This window comes from Mastomys coucha, unplaced genomic scaffold (assembly GCF_008632895.1).
Source record: "Mastomys coucha isolate ucsf_1 unplaced genomic scaffold, UCSF_Mcou_1 pScaffold6, whole genome shotgun sequence".
In the NCBI taxonomy this organism is placed as follows: Eukaryota; Metazoa; Chordata; class Mammalia; order Rodentia; family Muridae; genus Mastomys; species Mastomys coucha.
This window is the reverse complement of record NW_022196912.1, coordinates 85,921,685-85,940,660: the sequence shown is the minus strand read 5'-3', so window position 1 is coordinate 85,940,660 and position 18,976 is coordinate 85,921,685. Positions and strand designations below refer to the sequence as shown.

Sequence of the window (18,976 nt, the reverse complement as noted above, 5' to 3'; positions counted from 1 at the left end):
AAAAAAAAAAAAAAAAAAAAAAAAAAAAAAAAAACTAACAATAATAGGATGACAGGCGCAACAAAATGTGAAAGCTTGTAGAAAGTGTGTGAGAATTATGAAGGACTTTCATGAGTCATGTTTTATGGCTCTACAATGTTAAGAATAGTTATATACATGAAGATGCCCTTATACCTACATTAGCAGAATATGTAGAACAGCCGACAGGGGCTAGCGATGTGGCTCACGTGGTAAAGGGAGTCTGGCATGAATGAGGCTAAATCCTACCATCAATGCTGTACAAACCAGTGTGCTGCCTCAGCCTATGATCCTAGCACTCAGGGATAGAAGCAAGAGGATCAAGTTCAAACTCATTCTCAGATGTTTAGTGAAGCCGAGACTGTCTTGGACTACATGAGATCCCCATCTCAAAAAGGAAAAAAAAAAAAAAAAAAAAAAAAAAAAGATCTGTAAACAGATTTTTCAATAGTTTTGGGTATGTATCCACCCGTTCTTTTCTGTATTTCCTAATTCTACAGGAATGCATTAACTTTAACTTTGTTTCTCTGGTCTTAAAAATCAGCATCTTGGTTGGCCATAGTGGCCGATGTCTGTAATCCCAACACTCAGGAAGCAAAGGCAGGATGGTCACCAGAAATTGTCTGAAAAAGCCAAGACACACGCACACCTCCACTCCATGAATCATTTTTAATGTTATCTTGAAAACATAATTTTACTTCTTTGTTCTTCCGAATCACTGAAACTGTCATTATCTGATTAAGAAAGGGAGACACCAAATTATAGCCCAAGTATGCTCCCACAAACAAGAATGATCCAAATGACATAAGCATCACACCTTGGTATCCTGAACAAAGGCTTCTGGAATCATTTCTCAGCTTGAGTTCTTAATTTCTCAATTCTTAATACACTCTTTCAGTTTAGTACGTAATGATACTCGCCCCAGCACTGATTCAATAGAAAGACTGATAATGTTCAACCTTTCCCTCTGGGCTGACATGGACTGCAATCTTTTCAGTGTACTGAGCCTGCTGCACAACAGGAGTGACTCCTATTCCTACTCAGACTTCTGTCACTCAAAGTACCCCAGATAACCCAGTTTGTATTCTCAGAGACAAACAACCAAACAAGCCTGGCTGTCTTAAGCAGCCTGCGAGCATTTACCTTGACTTTCACCAGCCTCTTTACAGTCTTGATCTTTGCCTCACAGAAGGCCCCTCTGTACTTGGCACTGACGTCGGTTCCCACTGTCAGGTAGGCAGGCTCATCTGCCGCCTGGGGAAAGAACAAAGACTCTAAACATCACCACTGTTTGCGTTTCCCCAACATCTAAAGCACCAAAAGACACTACATCTAAAGTTACTAGAACATTGAAATTATTTGCTTAATAACTGATAATTTGCAAAATGCTCCTAAAGCAAGCACCTTATTAACACTTTCATTTTATGTACTCATTTCCTGATGCCGTAAAAGTTGTAACTGGAAACTACCAGTAGGAGAAAAGAAGATTTTTTTCTGAAGTACACATGTTTTAAAAATATTCTACAGTTTTTTATATATATATGAGATAGAACGATAAACAGAAGAAATGTATTTATATTGAGTGTCTCATAAATGTTATTAGTTTGGGGCCTCCAGGTGATTCTATTTTCTAGGTTAAAAAGAAATACTGAGCCGGGCAGTGGTGGCGCATACCTTTAATCCCAGCACTTGGGAGGCAGAGGCAGGCGGATTTCTGAGTTCAAGGCCAGCCTGGTCTACAGAGTGAGTTCCAGGACAGCCAGGGCTATGCAGAGAAACCCTGTCTCTAAAAACCAAAAAAAAAAAAAGAAATTAAGAAAAGAAAAGAAATACTGCTACAAAGTTAATATAAACAATACATAATTAAACGTTTAATGAGACATTAGGAAAGTAACATCTTCTTTTGTTTGCTTTGGGATTTTGGGACAAAGTGCAGGCTGTCTCTGCCTCCTAAATACTGAGTTTACAGGCCAGGGCCACCAGTCTGGCTAAAGCATTATGTTCTGATACAATGTATCTCCACACACAAGAAACTAAGCAACATCTTTTCAAAATTGCTTTGGCTGAAGGTTGCATTTGAAAAGTTTAAATCTAAATTCAACTGATGAAAACTGATAGATAGCCAAAGGCTGCAGCCATTTCTAGATTACAACTTTGATCTTCTTAATATACTTAAAATAATTTTTATTAAGAAATGGCCACTTAGCTGGGCATGATGGGAGGTGGAGGCAACAGGGTCTCTTTAAATTCTTGGCTAGCCTGGTCTCTGTTACACAGAGAAACCCTGGGAAAAAAAAACAAAAAAATAGAAGAAGAAGAAAAGAAAAAAGAAGAGAAGAAAAAAGAAGAGGAGGAGGAGGAGGAAAAGAAGAAGGAGGAAGAGGAAGAGGAGGAAAGAGAGAAAGAAAGAAAGAAAGAAAACACCTACTTACAGAAAATAGTCATGGATCAGAATTATACACTGAAATATGTAAGAAACTTCCATTTATAAACCATTTTAATCTTGAGAGTAACAGACAACTACTATTTCAGTCTGCAATGTCACCTATTTCAAAAGCTGTATGTATGTAATCATACAAATCAGTTCAACATTATAAGTACAAAGATATCAATGTTAACTTTATTTAAATATATGAAGTAGGAAACAAATTTTCATTTTCCCAAGTAATATTAAAGGAAGTTGTGTCACTCTAAAATAAAAAAAAAAAAAAAAAGAAGAGGAAGTTTGAGAATTTCAGAAAGTAATATACTTAAACCGAGTCAGGCATGGTATAGCATGCCCATCCTCCCAGCACTTGGAGAGAAGCAGGAGGATGCCTAGGTAGTTCACAGCTGACCTTGAACTGCATCGCTGAGTTCCAGGCCAACCTGGGCTCAAGTATACTGTTTCAAAATAACTGAAACAGAAACAACTATATATTTACTATTTCACACACACACCAACAGTAAGAACAACGTTAATCATGCACTTTTAAATGTCAGTCTACTTAAAACGAATAAAAAATGAGGAGGAATACTTTTTGGTAAGTATCTGACCAGAAACAAACAAGGGCCACAGCACCCTAAGGAACTTTGAGGAATGTTCTGAAAGCTTTCTTTCCCTTTAACCAGGGATGTTTGAAAGACTAGGACGCTTCAAAAAATACACATAGAATCCACATTTTAAGATATTTGCAATGAAGGCTGAACTAATCAATCTAAATACTGTCATCATCTTAGTTTACTTTTTTTCCCAAGAAATATACAGAACGATCTCCCTTACTCAAGCTACATAGCATTTCTTCTAGAAAATGGCATTGGTAGTGGAAAGGGGGAAGTATATGTTTTTAAGAAAGCAAAAGCAAAACAAAACAACGAAAAAAGCCTTGCAAAAAAAACAAAGCAGGACAAAAGCTTTACTTCTTGAAAGGTGTTTTTTGACACTAAAGTGTTTGAAAATCGAAAGACTGCACCGATCTTTTCAAAGTGCGAACTGCTAGAGAGTGTTGAACTGCCTGCATTTACACACTTACACACACACACACACACACACACACACACACACACACTTCGCCCATTCACATGTCATTTTCCTGAAAGTGCCTCGGAGTAAAGAAATCAATTTTAAGTAACAAAACGCTGCCATTTCCACAGCTGCAGCCTCCGGGCTGGCAGCGTCCAGGACACAGGGCTATGAAGAGTTGGCTCCACTTACCTTCATCTTGACTGGTGACCTGTGGGGTTCCAGCTTCCTCGAGTTCTCTTCCCGGGCTCTAGAGCCAAAGCAGGGAAAAGAGAGGCAGAGGATCAGTCCGAGGCGGGGTGAGACCGGGAAAGAAAGTAAACAAATGCTGGCGGGGAGGGGCCGAGCTCCGCGGCCCCCGGGACAGACCCCCGTCCCGCAGCCAAAGCCTGGCGGGCAGGGAGCCCCACGCGCGCCAAAGGGCAGCGCGTCCCGCCCCTGCCCGGCCGGCCGGCCCACCGCGCCCCCGCCTCGTCGGCCACTCGCAGCCCCTGCGCCCCGGCCTCCCGGGTCCGCGCCCCGCCGGGCCCCGACTCTAGCGCGCGCCCCGCCTCCGCCGCACGGCCCCCTTGGCCCGCCCCGACCCGGCCCGCGGCGGCGGCGGCGGCGGCAACGGAGTGTCACGGCGCCATTGCTCTCCTGCCTCCGCTCTGCACCATGTCAGGAAGGAGAAGCGCTCCTTCACCCGGGGGGCAGGGGCAGGGGCGGCGGCCTGTGGCGGCGGCGGCCAGCGCGGGGGGACCCGGCGGGGGAGGCGCGGGGCGGGGAGGCGGCAGGACAGGGTGTGGGAGGGGAGCGAGCCGCACCGCCGCAGCGGCCGTCTCCTCCCGCGCCCGCCTCAACTTTTTGTACAGCCCGGAGAGGCGCGGGCGCCCCGATCTCCGCGGTCCAGCAGCGGGTCCTTGCCAAAGACGCACAGCAGAGTTGGGGGCCGGTTCTCCCGGCAGCCCGCTCCTCCGGAGCAAACTTAGCGGCGCGGCCAGCCCCACAGCCATTTTCCCGGGGAGGCGGCGGAGGCGGTCCTGCCCGCAGTTGCCGCCGCGGCTCCGGGACCCGATCGCTACCCGGCGCCCCCGGCACAGTCCGTCCTGCATCCCCCTCCCCGCCTGCGGAGCTCCCAACTGCACCGGGACCCCATCGCGGCAGCAGCTGCTCCCGCCGCTTTGCCCATTCAGCGGCCCCCGCTGACCACCTACCTACTGCGGGTGCAGAGCGTTGTCAGCTCTCCAGTCTGCCGCCCCACTGATCACCGTGGGTCCCCGTCCGGGCAGCACCGCTCCCGGCCGCAGCGGCAGTTCCTGCGCCGGGTTCCCCCACTCGCCCCGATTTACTGCCACAATCCACCAAATAACAAGCTGTTGAGCAGGCTCGCTTCTACACGAACTCCTATTGGCTGCTCATGACGCCGAATAGCTTGGGATTGGAGCTCGCTGTCTGCCTTTCTCATTGGATGTAGCCGTGAAACTTCCATGATTGGTGCGGAAAACAGCAGGTAGGATATTTTCCACTTCTGATTGGCCGGATCCGAAGACGCACGTTATTGGAGGAGAGAGGATTGAGTAAGAGAACCCAAAAAATTGATTGGAGGAGCCGACTCCGGATGTGCTTGACTGAACACTGATTGGAGAACAGAGGGGTCAGGAAGAGCAGTTCCGCACGAGGATTGGGCGGTGGCGTGTCCCATGGAAACGGAATCCAGAACTGCAGCCAAGGTTTTGCACGGGGGCGGAGCCGGGTCTTCCCCAGGCGCCTGCGCCTAACCGGTTTCCCGGCGCCATTTTGTCCCGGCAGCAGCAGCCTGCAGCTCTATCCCATTTTCTGTGTCTAGAGGGAAGGAAGCGGACTCTGTCTGGTAGGTTTATTTCAGTGTGGCACCGGCTTACCCTTCACTCCAGGACAACGCCTAGCGAAGGGCGGAGGGGTCACGGAGTCGTCCGAAAGGTCTGTTGGCGGCTCCAGATGTCGGGTGGCCTCGGGGGTGGCGCAGCTCTGGGAGCACCGGAAGCAAGGGCGGCCATGGGAGCCGCTGTCGGGCTGCGGAGCGTGGCTGGGGGGCGTGTAGAAAGGGGGCGAGGTCAGGGGCTCACGCGTGGTTTACTGAGCGGCCCTTTGCGTCCCTTCACTCGGGATGGCGGAATTTTACTGCCACCCTTCCTCCCGGAATAGCTTTGTCTCCCTTGGACATGCATTTCGGAAGCTGACTTGCGGTCTGATAGACACCGGGGGCCCAAGGTGGCCGCCTCTTTCGTGCAGACGGAGGAGGTGTGGTTTCTAGAAACGTCTTGCGTGGGGAAGAAGAGGTATTTCCTCCAACTGTGAAGCTACGAGGAAACGTGGAAGCTCTGGCTTTCGGAATGCTGAGGAATGTACCTGCCAGGACAGACGCTGCTGCCACTATGACCTTAGACAAGCGCCTCTTGTCACTGCATGAGGCGTATGCTATACTATTTTTTTTTCGAAGAAAGTATTAATGCTTCTGGAAGGAACGAACATTTCTTAGATGAAAGGATTTTCTGGACCAGATAGACATGGGTTCAGTCGTCAGCACACTGTCTTGTTCAATGACAAAAAACTTAACAATTGGATAACAGCTTATGCACCAAATTAAGATGTGAAATGTTAACTCCAGTAAATTTGCCAAACTGAATACATCTTGACTAACGCCCTATCAACTATTTTATTTGTATTTTTTTTTCAAACTTATTATTGTTTGTATATTTCGTGTATTTTGGTAGTTTTACTAAGTCATATCTATCTGTTTGGTTTTTTCCAAGACAGGGTTTCTCTGTATAGCCTGGCTTTCATGGAACTTACTCTGTAGACCAAGCTGGTGTCGAACTCAGAAGTCCACTTGCCTTTGCCTCTGCCTCTGCCTCTGCCTCAGCCTCCCAAGTGCTGGGATTAAAGGCATGCGCCACCACTGCCCAACCCTGCATCTATCTGTTTTAAATCTAACTGCTTAGTTTTGGTGATGCACAAAACTAGAAAATAGTTGAGTAAACAATCGATTGAGGACTTTTGTTTATTTTTCTAGAGTTGTGCTGAAGACAACACCTCCATGACAACCCAGAGTATCACAGAGGTGAGTCTTCGTGTCTGTTGAAATCTTGTGAATTGGGGCAGGTGTGTGCTGAGGTTTTCTGTAGATGACAGCCAAATACTAGGCTATGTGACTGGTTGTTGAAGATGTTTTGTTCAAGCTTTCAAATGAGTCAGCTCAATTAGCTTCCTGCTCGTATGCCCTAGAGAAGTCCTTAATAATTAAACTCACCCATTCTGGTCTTCTCCATTCTGGACTTTGGTGTTTTGAGAGAGGGTTTTGGTAGGCCAAGCTAGTCTGGACCTTGTCACGGCCTTCCAGGATCCAGGAAGCCCAGGATGCCTTGGACTGCTCTCCCTGCCTCGGCCCCACAGTCCACCATGTCCAGCTTTTACTCTTAGACTTTTTAACACTCAGTGTTTTAAGTCAGAATGTTAACATTTTCTTGATTTTGACCCCTACTCTGGTTTAAAAGTCTCTTGAGAAAGGTCTGATTTAGTGAGTGTTTAGGCAGGAAGAATTTTGGCTCTCTGTTGTCGTTTTATTTTTTAAAAAAATTATATGTATACTGCTGATCCTCCCTGGTCGTAATCACCCACACACTTCATTCCACTATCAAATTTTAGATATACATAATTCTTGCCAGTGTGCATTTGAAAAATAAAAATCTCTTAGTCTCTCCACCAAAGTATAATAAAGTTTATTCTGTATTCATGGGATTCAAAATGTTTTTTAGATGATTTTCCTTCTAAAGATACAGATGTGTTTACTCCCCCCACCCCCAAGAAAAATATTAGGGCCCTCAGAAGTAGTTTCTCTGTGTAGCACATTCCATGGATATCTGGTAGATGACTCGTGATTTAAGCTTTGGTTTGCTGCAGTTGAATGCAGGCCCTTGGGCAGCATTACAGGCAGGTGACCTCCAGTGAACTACTCTTTCAGCCCCATATATCTTAATTCTAGAGAGCTTTCCTGTTTGTTTTTCTGTGATAGCCACAATAAGCTACTTGAGTTCTACAAAATGTTGTGCCTAAGAACTAACATCAGTGGCTAAAATGTTGAGGCTTCTTGGTTTTATTTGACAGCCCTGACTCTTCTTTGTGGAGTAGATTTTCAGAAGAGAGAATGAAAAAGCTTTCTGCAGTTGTATGTGCATGTGGATTGTTCTTGTTGCTTGTTCAGATAGAGTTACTCTTCCCTCCCTGCTTAGGTGTGCTTCCCTCTGTTCCCTAGGCTGGCCCAGAACTCAAGACTGTGTAAGCCTCCTACTTCAGCTCCCTATCTAGTGAGATCTGCAGGTCTAATCCCTACTGTCAAAAACTTCAAGCTATAATACAGTAAACTTAACAGTTTCTCAAAAGATTTTATTTTTGATTTTGGAGTAGTTGAGGCATTACTACATGGAAACATTTTGCTACACAGAAAGTTACATTTAGGGTTACTAAAGACAAGTCCTTAGAGTCTTCTCTAAGGCCCTCATTGTGCTCCTGGGAGTAGATCCTGTCAGGACTTTGGTCACCTTCTAGGATAATTTACATAAAATTGTCACCCTACTTCTTTGACAGTCATTTGGCTCCTCTCTTGTTTGCAAAAGATAACTGTTGTGAATCACTTAATCATTTTGTACCTAATGTGTGTATAAACATGAATTATATGTATATTTGTATACAAAATAAGTGAAATAATATAATGTATTATATCTAACAGCAATTCTTGCTGTTAGGGGAAAAATGTTTGAACATCTTATCTTGGTCTTCAAATTTTTAATATTACAACTTACCTGATTTTTGATTGTTAATAATATATAGATTTAAGGCTAGGGAAATGGCTTAGAGGGTAGAAATCTTGCTGAACCAGCATGAGGCCCTTAGTTCAACTCCCCACTATGCATATACAAAGGATGTGAGGCATGCCTGTAGCTCCATCCCTTGGTGAGTAGAGGCAGAAGGATCCCTGAGGCCTCTATAGTTACCCAGTGCAGCCTGTCAATGAGTTTACAGTTTTAGTAAGAAAACCTGTTTCAAAAAACAAAGTGGCAAGTGATAGAGGAAGACACCTGACATCATCAGTCTCTTGGTTTCAGTGCCGTATGTGCTCATATGTGTCCACATACACACAATATGAAGATTGAGAAACCCATTAAGATAGATCAGCAGGGCCTGGTAATGCAAACCTGTCATCTAGCACTTTGGAGGCTACCAGAACCCCGAGTGGTTTGGTTTTAGTTGTCATCATTGAGCTAATCACAATAGGTTCCATAACAATCACACTTTGCTGTACCCTCTCTGAGAAAGATCAGAAGAAGGAAGTCTCTGTCCTTGTCCCTCACATTCCCAGGAAACAGACTTAAATAAGGAGAAGACTGAGATGTGGAATGCTAGGTTATAATCGGTAGACCAGGAATTAGACAATCTTTTTCAGTTATTTTGCCTTCTTCTCATTCTCCCACAGGATGAATTCTTATGTCTGCAGAGAGAAGTTAATATCTTAAAATAGGTATTTTTAGCACATAAACAGTAAAAAATTTAAAACCCATATAGAAAAGATTTCTGAATTGATTATAAAGGGAAGAATAAGATTTTGTCAATTAGTAACAGACCCAGCAGAGATTATTATTATTATTATACAACCTCAACAGGTAATTTGAAACAGATTATCCATTATATATAATCCATGTTCAGTCTCGAGGGTTTTGCCAGGGCCATTGGCATCAGGAAATCTGTAGCCTAGTTACAAATAGGAAATGTATTAGAAACTTCAGTTTTTTTATAAAAGGCATAGTAGAAGTTTAAAGAAAAATTCTTCTGTAACCTGGTGACAACCCAAGGAAATTATAAAAATTGTCCTGCTTGTTCTTTGTGTAATCAAGCTCCATTACCTGTTAGAAGTAACCCTAAAGCTACCTGAGGAAATGAAATTTGACAGATGGATGTGTTTCATTCTATAGAGTTTGAAAAATTAAAGTATGCATGTCATACAGTTGATACCTTTTCAGGATTTTAATAGGCTTCTGCCTTAAGTTCTAAAAAGGCTGATTTTGTAATGACATATTTATTAGAAGTGATAGCTATCTTAGGGATACCTTTCCAGACTAAAACTGATAATGCTCCATCATATATATCCAATAAAATGTATCGTAAAACATGTTACAGGCATACCTTACATCCTATAGGTCAAGCAGTTATAGAAAGATCTAACCACATTTTAAAGGAGATGCTTATAAGATAGAAGGAGGGACGTGAGATCACCCAAAGATAGATTATAGTGCTTTATTAATTTCATTTGTTTGTAATGTCAATGAGACAGGTAACATAGCTACTGAAAACCACTAGATTTTAGATATGACTTGAACAAAATCAGTTTATGTACTTTAAGGCTGTGTTAAGCTCAGAATGGAAGTCAGGAAATGTGGTGCATTGCATAAAAGGCTATACTTTTATTTATGCAGGAAATGAAAAGCTGTGGATTCATTCAAATTAGGTTTGACCATGGAAGACGTCTAGAAAATTTTGGCTACTGATGTGGAAAAAGAGGCCCAGAAGAACAAGAAAACAGGTGACTGGAATGCTGGTCCCCCTGTGCGGGAACACACAGGAGGCTAGCTGAGATGTGAGTGTCCCTCTAGTAGCCAGCGAAACTTGCTGGCTCTCAGGTCCTCATGACTTAGTGTTACATGTCATCCTTTCATAGGGCAGGAATGGGGATTTATAAAGCCCTATTACGGTGTGGTTGTGTAGTCCAAACAGACTTAGAAAGATTGACAGCTAAACTTTACCTCCTCAAGCATAGAGCAGAGACTCATCGTTAGCTGATTGTGCATACTGCACATTCCGTACATGTGTTCCTGCAGAAATGTCCTACGGTGTTACCAGAGCTGGGCCAGGAAGTAAGGGTGGTGGATTCCTGAGCAGGCAGAGACACAGACTAGTGCCGAAGGAAACTGGGAAGGCGGAGCTGGCGCACTGAGAGCCACGTGGGATGGTGAGGAGTCAGGAAAAGTTAGCAGCTAGCTGAGACTGTCCAGCAGAAGACCAACAGCTTTAATTTTCTTCAAAACTTAAAAACTGTGGAAATAAACTATTTTGAAAGAGTAGTTCATAGAGTCCATTGAGAATGTAATTAGCTCACCTGTTTGGTATTTTTTACTGAAAAAATAAAGTGAGATTCTTTTTTAAAAATGCTTGTTTTTCCCTTTTTAAACATTATTTCAGGGGCTAGTAGACATGTGCCATAGTTCAGTGGGTGGAGTTGAAAGGACAGCTGTGGGAGGGTTGGTTCTCTTCATCTACATGTAGGCTCTGACACTCAGTCTCATGAGCTTAGTAGCAAGCACCCTTCCCTACGTCATTTCATCTCATCTCATCGTTTTTCTCTCTCTCTCTCTCTCTCTCTCTTTTCTTTCTTCTCCTCCTCCTCCTTAACACATTTATATGGTTCCGTTTTCTAAATTGCTTGGACTTTTTTGAGATAGTGTTTCACTTTTCTGGGCTCAATTTTTGAATAATGCTTTTTGTAATATTTTATCACAGAACACTGAATGTATGTATGTGTGCTTGCTTTTGTGTTTGGTCCTTTTACTCTTCTTAAAAGCCTGATGTAAGAAGTCTGTTTTGATAAAGAGTGTTCAGGGGCAAAGTAAATAATTTTTTATAAATAAGTATATGTTCTGCATCTTTAAGGTAAAACATAGCTCAAAATAAGAAGTCTTTGTCTTTCAGAGTGACATTGACTTTTGTTGTGAGAAAAAGAACCAGGGGGCTTCAGTTCTAAAAGACCTAGGATTTGTTACTTGCACTGAAAACTTTGGTTCTAGTATGTAAATTTTATGTTATCATTAGGAAAATGAGATTGGCCATGTTACCATATATATGCATGTGCATACATCAGGATTTGTTTAGAAGTAGAATTGATTGCTAGGTTGAATATAGCTGCTTCCCAAACAATTGAGGGGTTTGTTGGGTTTTTTTTGTTTTGTTTTTTGTTTTTTTGTGTTTTTTTTTTGAGGGGATTAAATAATTGTAATCAAACTATTATTTTGAGCACCAGGGATATAGGTCTTGATTGTAAGAGTGCTGTACCTGACATATACAAGGCTCTAGGTTCAAAAACCAGGGCCAACTTTGTTGTTGATATTTAAAGCATACTCTGTGGTGTGTGCGTGGATGTCGATATGATTTTTTCTTTGCTCTGTGGATTTTATTGTTGGTTTTAGGACCACATGAATGATTGTTTTCATTCACAGGTGATTCAAACTAGAAAGACAGCATGTTTCAGGATGTGGATTAAAGTAGATCTGGGTTATTTAGTGATATTTCTCCAAAGAGGTCCGCCTAGGGAGCTCAGTACGAGTGAGATACATAACGTGATTAAGCATAGAACGTTAGTCTAAGCACTTTAAGAGACTTGAATAAGTGGGTTTTGTTTGTTTTTGTTTTTTGAGACAGACAAGTAACCCTGTCTGTCTTAGAATTCCTCTGTAAATTAGCCTAAAACCCAGTGGTCCTCCTGCTCCTGCCTCTCCAGTGCTGAGATTAAAGGCAAGGACCATCATAAAAGGAACATAAGCAAGCAGAATAGAGGGCTTGTTGTAGCTGGCTTGTAGTGCATGTGAGTGTATGTACAAGGTCCTCAATTGTATTTTCAGTACCATGAAAAAAGTCATTCAAGTTAAGTGGAAGGTTGTGACTACGAATGTTTGAGAAAAGATGTGTCATATAGGAAACACTTGGGAAAGGATGCCTGGCGAAAGATGAGATCAGAAGAGTTACGAGGCCTGTATTGTTAGAGTTGCTAGAGTCAGCTGCACACTGGAGTCCTGTGGAGCGCTTGCTCTCTATAGATTGTTAGATGGCTTTGAGACTGAGCTATGAACAGAAATTAAAGGTGCTTTTTATTTTTTGTTGTTGACTTTTGTTTTGAGATATGGTTTCACTATTTAATAGCCTTGGCTGGCCTGGAACTCAGTATTGTAGACCAAACTAGCCTCAAATTCACAGAATCACCTATTTCTGCTCATAAATGCTGGAATGAGAAGCATTGGCCGTCATACCCATCTTAACATATTTTTATTTGGCTTATTTTCTTTGCTTTATACATTATATACATTTTCTTTAAAACTTCATTGGCCTTTTTTTGTCTGGGTATTTTGTTTTTGTTTGAGGCAGGACCTCATTATGTAGCTAGGATTGGCATGTTGCCTTAGTTCTCCTGTGGCCCTAGTGCTGGAGTTACAGGTGTGATCCACTGTACCTGGCTTTTTTATTATTTACTTTTTCTTTTTTTATTATTCTTTTCCTACTGATCCCCATTTCTGTTTTGATGTATTCTATTGTCTGTGCCCATGTCAAGGGTTTTTTCTCTCCTCTCAGTGAGTTTACTTGGGTTTGTCTACAAGTATGTGGGCACATTTCCCGTCACTATACTTTCCCTCTATCAAGCATTAACTGTAAAAATACTGGTTTAAGTGAAGCCCCATAAGACCCTGTCCCTTCCTAACAGGATGTTGACAGACCCTACCTTGTTCACATCTTTGAAGATATCGTAGCTACTGTGGCATTTAAGGGTGCAACAACAGGTCAGTGTTTCATGTGTCCTGGCTTCCTCTGATTCTTACCTGCTTTCTGCCTCTCCTGCCGTGCACCTGAGCCTTGAAGTGGGTTATGTAAATGTCCCGTTGAACTGAGCGCTTAGTAGTCACTTATTCTGAGCACTTCCTTAGCAAGCCTTCCCATAGACCTTGAAGGAAGAACAAGGACCACCATGTGGTCTAGTCTCTGCTAAAATGCTTATCTGTGACCTTGCTCCATTACTCAAGCAGCCCTTGCTTCCTCTATATTCTACCACGTTTAGAATCCCACCCTATAGTTTAAAATAGCCAGTGAAATTTTATGCTGCCTTGAATGGAAAACACAAAAATCATATAAAAGGCTGTAAACAGTTTGATCTAGTCGGTACTACCACAAATAAAAGCTGTTTTCTTGAAGTCGCCTTGGTGTCCCGTCTCTTTGTTCAGAATTCCACATCTCTTGGTGGTTTCATTTGCCCTCACCAGGCTGAGACCCCTGGGGCACAGCAGAACTTTGTAAGGCCCAGGTGCCAGAAGAAGGAGGGGCCTGATCATATCCTGGGACCCCAGGACTTGCCCAAGTAGTCCAGTATAGGTTGGAGTTGTGCAGTGGCTCAGGTAGAATGGTGAGCTGGAAATGTGTGAGTGTCTGGATGAAAAGGTCAAGAGACTTGACCACACGGGCCAAGCAGTAGTGAGGTCAGCTCCAGTTACATGGTGACCTTGGTCCAGGGTAGCTGTACTGGAGCTCCAAAACTGAGATTTCTTTTCTTTTTAGTTATTTTATGTGTGTGAGTACACTATTCCTCTCTTCAGACAAACCAGGAGGGCATCAGATCCTGCTACAGATGGTTATGAGCCACCATGTGGTTGCTGGGAATTGAACTCAGGACCTCTGGAAGAACAGTCAGTGCTCTTAATTGCTGAGCCATCTCTCCAGCCCAGTCTGGGATATTTTTCTTTTTTTTCTTTTTCTTTTTTCTTCTTTTTCTTTTTTTAAATTATTATTCCATTTGTTTACATCTCAAATAATATTCCCCTTCCTGGTTACCCCTTCACAACCCCTCATCCTATAATCCGCCCTCTCCTCCCTCCCCTTAGTCTGCGATTTCTTTACCACTAAAACAAAGCACCTGAAATATCCCCAAGAGGTGAGCGGCTAGTAATGAACGAAGCAAAAGGTCCATCCTTTTTTCCCTCTCTGCCCTCTGTGGTGAGTGTTGTGTTTCAGTGAAGTGTTGAGAGCGGTTACATGGACTCAGGATACCCAGATGGCTACTCAGCACACCCCTTCCCTTGACAGTTGGCTAGATGTATGTAGTTCTGTCCTACCTACAATGCTTGCACACCCAGTTAGAGGAGAATTTAAAACCAAACTAGCAAAGATAATAGTTTAAAATGTAGACCAGAACCCGAGAAGCCTATTCTGAACCCCTTCTTGTCAGTGCCATCGGTGTCTGAGGTATTCATTCCTGCTGTTGCCTAAGCTCCTCCGTCTGAGGTCATACCCCTGAAGGCTACTAGAGTGTCTTGCTAGAAATCACCCCAGAGCCGCCTACTTTAACTTCATACATTCAGGTTTGAAAGCAACGGGAGTCCACCAGTAATATTCCTCTCCGCAAAGACCACCATGGTACTTAGCCACTGTTGTGCGGAAACTCTCAAGAGCCTTTAGAGAGATCTAAAAGACCCTTTTTAAAGCGCCTGGCTTGCACTCCCAAACAGCATAGACTTCCGCTTTGTGGACACACTGATGCCATAGCAGGTTTCTTGATGTAGATGCTAGCTTCTTCATTTTCAGGACTGGCCAACCCCCTTCAAGCAGTTGTGCTGCTTAGTGGCAGAGACTGACAAACCTGACCATATGCTAGGATTTAACCATCTGGCCTCACAGGAATGACTTCAGTGGAGGGAAGGGTCAGGACTGGCTAACCAATGCCAGGATAGATAACAGGGAAGGCTTTCATTTAGAGGTGTTACAAAACTTAAACCTCTTAACTTTGCTGCCTGTTGGGTCAAACCAAGCAGATCATAACTGCACTGAGGTCATAAATGACCTGTTTTTCAGATGGTCTTTAACAGACCAGTCTCTTAAAAACTCTGCTGTAGGGCTGGTGAGACGGCTCAGCGGGTAAGAACACTGACTGCTCTTCCGAAGGTCCTGAGTTCAGATCCCAGCAACCACATGGTGGCTCACAACCACCCATAATGAGATATGACGCCCTCTTCTGGAGTGTCTGAAGACAGCTACGGTGAATTCCGCTGGAGTGAGCAGGGCCTGAGCAAGCGGGGGCCAGAACTCAATTCCCAGCAGCCACAAGATGGCTCACAGCCATCTGTACAGCTACAGTGTACTCATACACATAAAATAAATAAATCTTTAAAAAAAAAACAAAACTCTGCTGTAGAGCAGTCCATTGATGGCAGGAACTTTGTCAAGGAAGGTGAACCCTTTACTGGGTATTCTATAATGGCACTTAATTCTGCCACTGTGGCCAAATCTGCCTAAGGGGCTTGAGCACAAAGGGCAGAATTTAGCCTTCCCCCTGGCTGCTAAGCATCGACATCCTCTGGAGCAACAACATGCCTACAGAATTTAGTCTCCATCTCCACATACACAGGGCCCTATATATATAAAAGGGCTTGATTAGTTTTGGAAGAAAAAGACAGTATGGCAGGGAAATCCAGGAACATTTGGAGGCTATACCGGTGGTCCTGTAAAGAGTGCCCTTTGTGTGTGGTTGGGAATACCAGAAGAGAGGGTACTGCAGTTTCCCAAGACCGGTGGTTAAAGTATTGAAGATCACCTGGATATTAGGGCATAAGGCCCTCAGAGCTCTGGGCTGGGGGAGCATGCGAATCAGACATTGAAGCTACAGCTAAGCAGACTGTCAAGAGACACAAACTGAAATCATTGTTTCCAATTACTCTCTTAAATACTTAACCCCTCCCAAACAGAATTCTTTCCTTATGAAATTCTTAATGGGTGCCCTTCTCCCATTATTAGCATATGGGAAGATTAGGCTAATATCACTTTAAGATAACACATGAAGGTACTTGACTCAGACCTAACCATCATACATCATAGATGCTGGAGAATTGGACCCCCTTGAGCCCCATAATGAACCAGGGTACTTCATTCTGGCCACTAGAATTTGCCTCCTTCAGGGATATGAAATCTGTCTTGCCTTTCTTAGTAGGAACAATGATTTAACATTCCATCTGGAAGTTTAACATGCTTGGGTCAAGGGTTTTTGTTGTTTTTTGTTTTGTTTATTTGTTTGTTTTTTGTTTTTTTGAGACAGGGTTTCTCTGTGTAGCCCTGGCTGTCCTGGAACTCACTCTGTAGACCAGGCTGGCCTCATGGAGCTCTGCCTGCTTTTGCCGTCCCAATGATGGAATAAAAGCCATGCACCATGCACCACCACCACCCATGAATGGATAGAGGGGATCTTGGGACTACTGTTCCCCCGTTTGCACGTTAAATCATATCCTCAGATTACAGGAAGCTTTTGAGATTATAGCCAGTGAAATGGCAAGGGTTCTTGATACTCTAGCCAGACAACAAACCGCAATGTAGTGCCATTTACCGAAATTCATTGGCTTTTAGACTATTCACTTGCTCTGGAAAAGTTGTTCATGGAAAATTCAACCTAAGCAATTTTTGCTTAGAAATAGATGATGGCTGAGCCGGGCGGTGGTGGCGCACGCCTGTAATTCCAGCGCTTGGGAGGCAGAGAGGCAGGCGGATTTCTGAGTTCAAGGCCAGCCTGGTCTACAGAGTGAGTTCCAGGACAGCCAGGGCTACACAGAGAAACCCTGTCTTGGAAAACCAAAAAAAAAAAAAATAGATGATGAAGGAGAAGTTCCTGAAGAGGTGACTGATGAAATGAGGAAAGCTGCTCACAGCCCACGCAGACTTGGAATGGCAGCCGTCCAGACAGCTTGTTTAGAGGATGGCCTTCCACTTTGGGGCAAGTCAAGTCCTTCCTACATGGCAGGCTTTCAATATTAGTGGTTTGCGGTAGCATGCACTTGAAATCCTTCACTGCAGAAATCAAAATACAAATACTTAGGTTCACTGGCCAGCCATTTTAACCTAATTGGTGAGCTCTAAGCCAATGTAAAACCCTCACCTATCAATTTAAAAACAAACACCTGGTAAGTCACCTAAAGATGAAACCACTTGAAGAATTAAGCCATATTAAGTACATTCAGGGATAGAACACTTGAGACTATTCACACATTAGAAATTTTTATTAGATTGTTTCTTGGTTTTTAAAAGTTAGTATTACAATCAAAGGGATTTTTGGATAATAAATGATACTTCGCAGATGCGTCTGAATACATGTGTTCAGAATCTCCCTCTCTGTGTTGGTTAGTTTTTAATGTCAATTTGACACAACCTGGAGTCACCTCAAAAGAAAAAACCTCAACCGAAAAGTTGCCCTTTTCAGAGAAACCCAAACAAAATTGCCTCCACCAGGATTGAGCATGTCTGTGGGGGAATTTTCTTGACTCTTAATTGCTATACGTGGGCCCAGTCCACTGTAGCCATTACTATCCCCTGTGCAGCATATTTGAAGAAGCTAGCTAAGTACAGACCAGAGAATGAGCCAGCATTCCTTCATGGTTTCTGCTTCATTTCCTTTTTGAATTTCTGCCCTGAGTTTCTTTAGTGATGGACTGTGTCCGCGAAGTAGAAACTGAACTTTACTTTTATTTCCTCTCAAAGTTGGTGTTTATTGCAGTAACAGAAAGCACACCAGGACACCACCTGAGTCCTTTTGGTTTGTTGTTGTTGTTTTTGTTGTTGTTGTTTTAAATGATGAGGGGCCACTCAGTGAGAAGACAGGTTTTTTTTGTTTTTTGTTTTTAATTTATTAAATGTAAGTACACTGTAGCTGTCTTCAGACACTCCAGAATAGGGAGTCAGATCTTGTTATGGATGGTTGTGAGCCACCATGTGGTTGCTGGGATTTGAATTCAGGACTTTCCTAAGAGCAGTCAGTGCTCTTAACCACTGAGCCATCTCTCCAGCCCTTTTTTTGGTTTTGTTTTGGTTTTGTTTCGTTTTTGAGACAGGGTTTCTCTGTGTAGCCCTGGCTGTCCGGGAACTCACTCTGTAGACCAGGCTGGCCTCGAACTCAGAAATCTACCTGCCTCTGCTTCCCAAGTGCTGGGATTAAATGCGTGTGCCACCACTGCCCGATGAATCCTTTTGGTTTTAATCTCAATGCCTTCATGCTTCTGTGCATGACACTGGGCCTAGTAATGGGAACTCCATGGGATTTTATTTTGTGAGGATATTTGCTTGATCTGGTGTTGTTGTGAAATTAATTGGTCAGGGTCTGGCCTTGGGAATTAGGAAAATTGAAAATGCTGGGAATAGAGCAGTAACTTAAAATACCAGGTTTGTAGGACAAATGCATAGATCTAAAGAGGCAAGTCTATAATCTTAGCAGAAAAATTCCCAGAATTGGGGCCAGTCGGATGGATGGTTCAGCAGGTAAAGGCTGAGCCCTACTCTGGTCCATGTGGTGGAGAGGAAACAGGCTACTGTTGGTTGTTCTCTCACCTGACATGCAATATGAGCTCACAGACACATACACACATACACATACCGTACACACACTAAGTAAGTGTGCTCATATTTAATTCCCAGAATCTTCACAGTAATTCCACAAGACAATGTTCTACAGAGTGAGTTCCAGAACAGCCAGGACTACACAGAGAAACCCCCGTCTTGAACACCTCCCCCACCCAAAAAAAAGAGTGTTTCATTGGAGCTGGGTATTTGCGGCTATTAATATTTTAAGATTCTAATCTAACATTTTCTTTCTTTCTTTTT

The 18,976-nt window shown here is 43.3% G+C and overlaps 2 protein-coding genes across 4 annotated transcripts in view; one reads left to right on the top strand and one right to left on the bottom strand.

Annotated features, from left to right (window-relative positions):
• The window catches only part of Arid4a (AT-rich interaction domain 4A), a 72,759-nt gene extending 67,853 nt beyond the window's left edge, over nucleotides 1–4,906 (bottom strand). The window contains exons 1-3 of the mRNA XM_031356443.1: nucleotides 4,717–4,906; nucleotides 3,713–3,770; nucleotides 1,162–1,272 (exon numbers count right to left, since the gene is read on the bottom strand). Of these exons, the coding sequence (XP_031212303.1) occupies nucleotides 1,162–1,272; nucleotides 3,713–3,718 (117 nt within the window). The 5' untranslated portion in view covers nucleotides 3,719–3,770; nucleotides 4,717–4,906. The remainder of the gene's footprint in view (nucleotides 1–1,161; nucleotides 1,273–3,712; nucleotides 3,771–4,716) is intronic.
• A 136-nt stretch (nucleotides 4,907–5,042) lies between these two features.
• The window catches only part of LOC116080166, a 60,136-nt gene continuing 46,202 nt past the window's right edge, over nucleotides 5,043–18,976 (top strand). Inside the window, exons 1-4 of one of the 3 annotated variants that reach the window (XM_031356449.1) lie at nucleotides 5,043–5,372; nucleotides 6,555–6,602; nucleotides 10,009–10,115; nucleotides 13,059–13,134. In XM_031356449.1, the coding sequence (XP_031212309.1) occupies nucleotides 10,080–10,115; nucleotides 13,059–13,134 (112 nt within the window). In that variant the 5' untranslated portion in view covers nucleotides 5,043–5,372; nucleotides 6,555–6,602; nucleotides 10,009–10,079. Of the gene's footprint in view, nucleotides 5,462–6,554; nucleotides 6,603–10,008; nucleotides 10,116–10,410; nucleotides 10,739–13,058; nucleotides 13,135–18,976 lie in introns of those variants that run through there. The other 2 variants (XM_031356450.1, XR_004114339.1) reach the window with 2 other exon arrangements.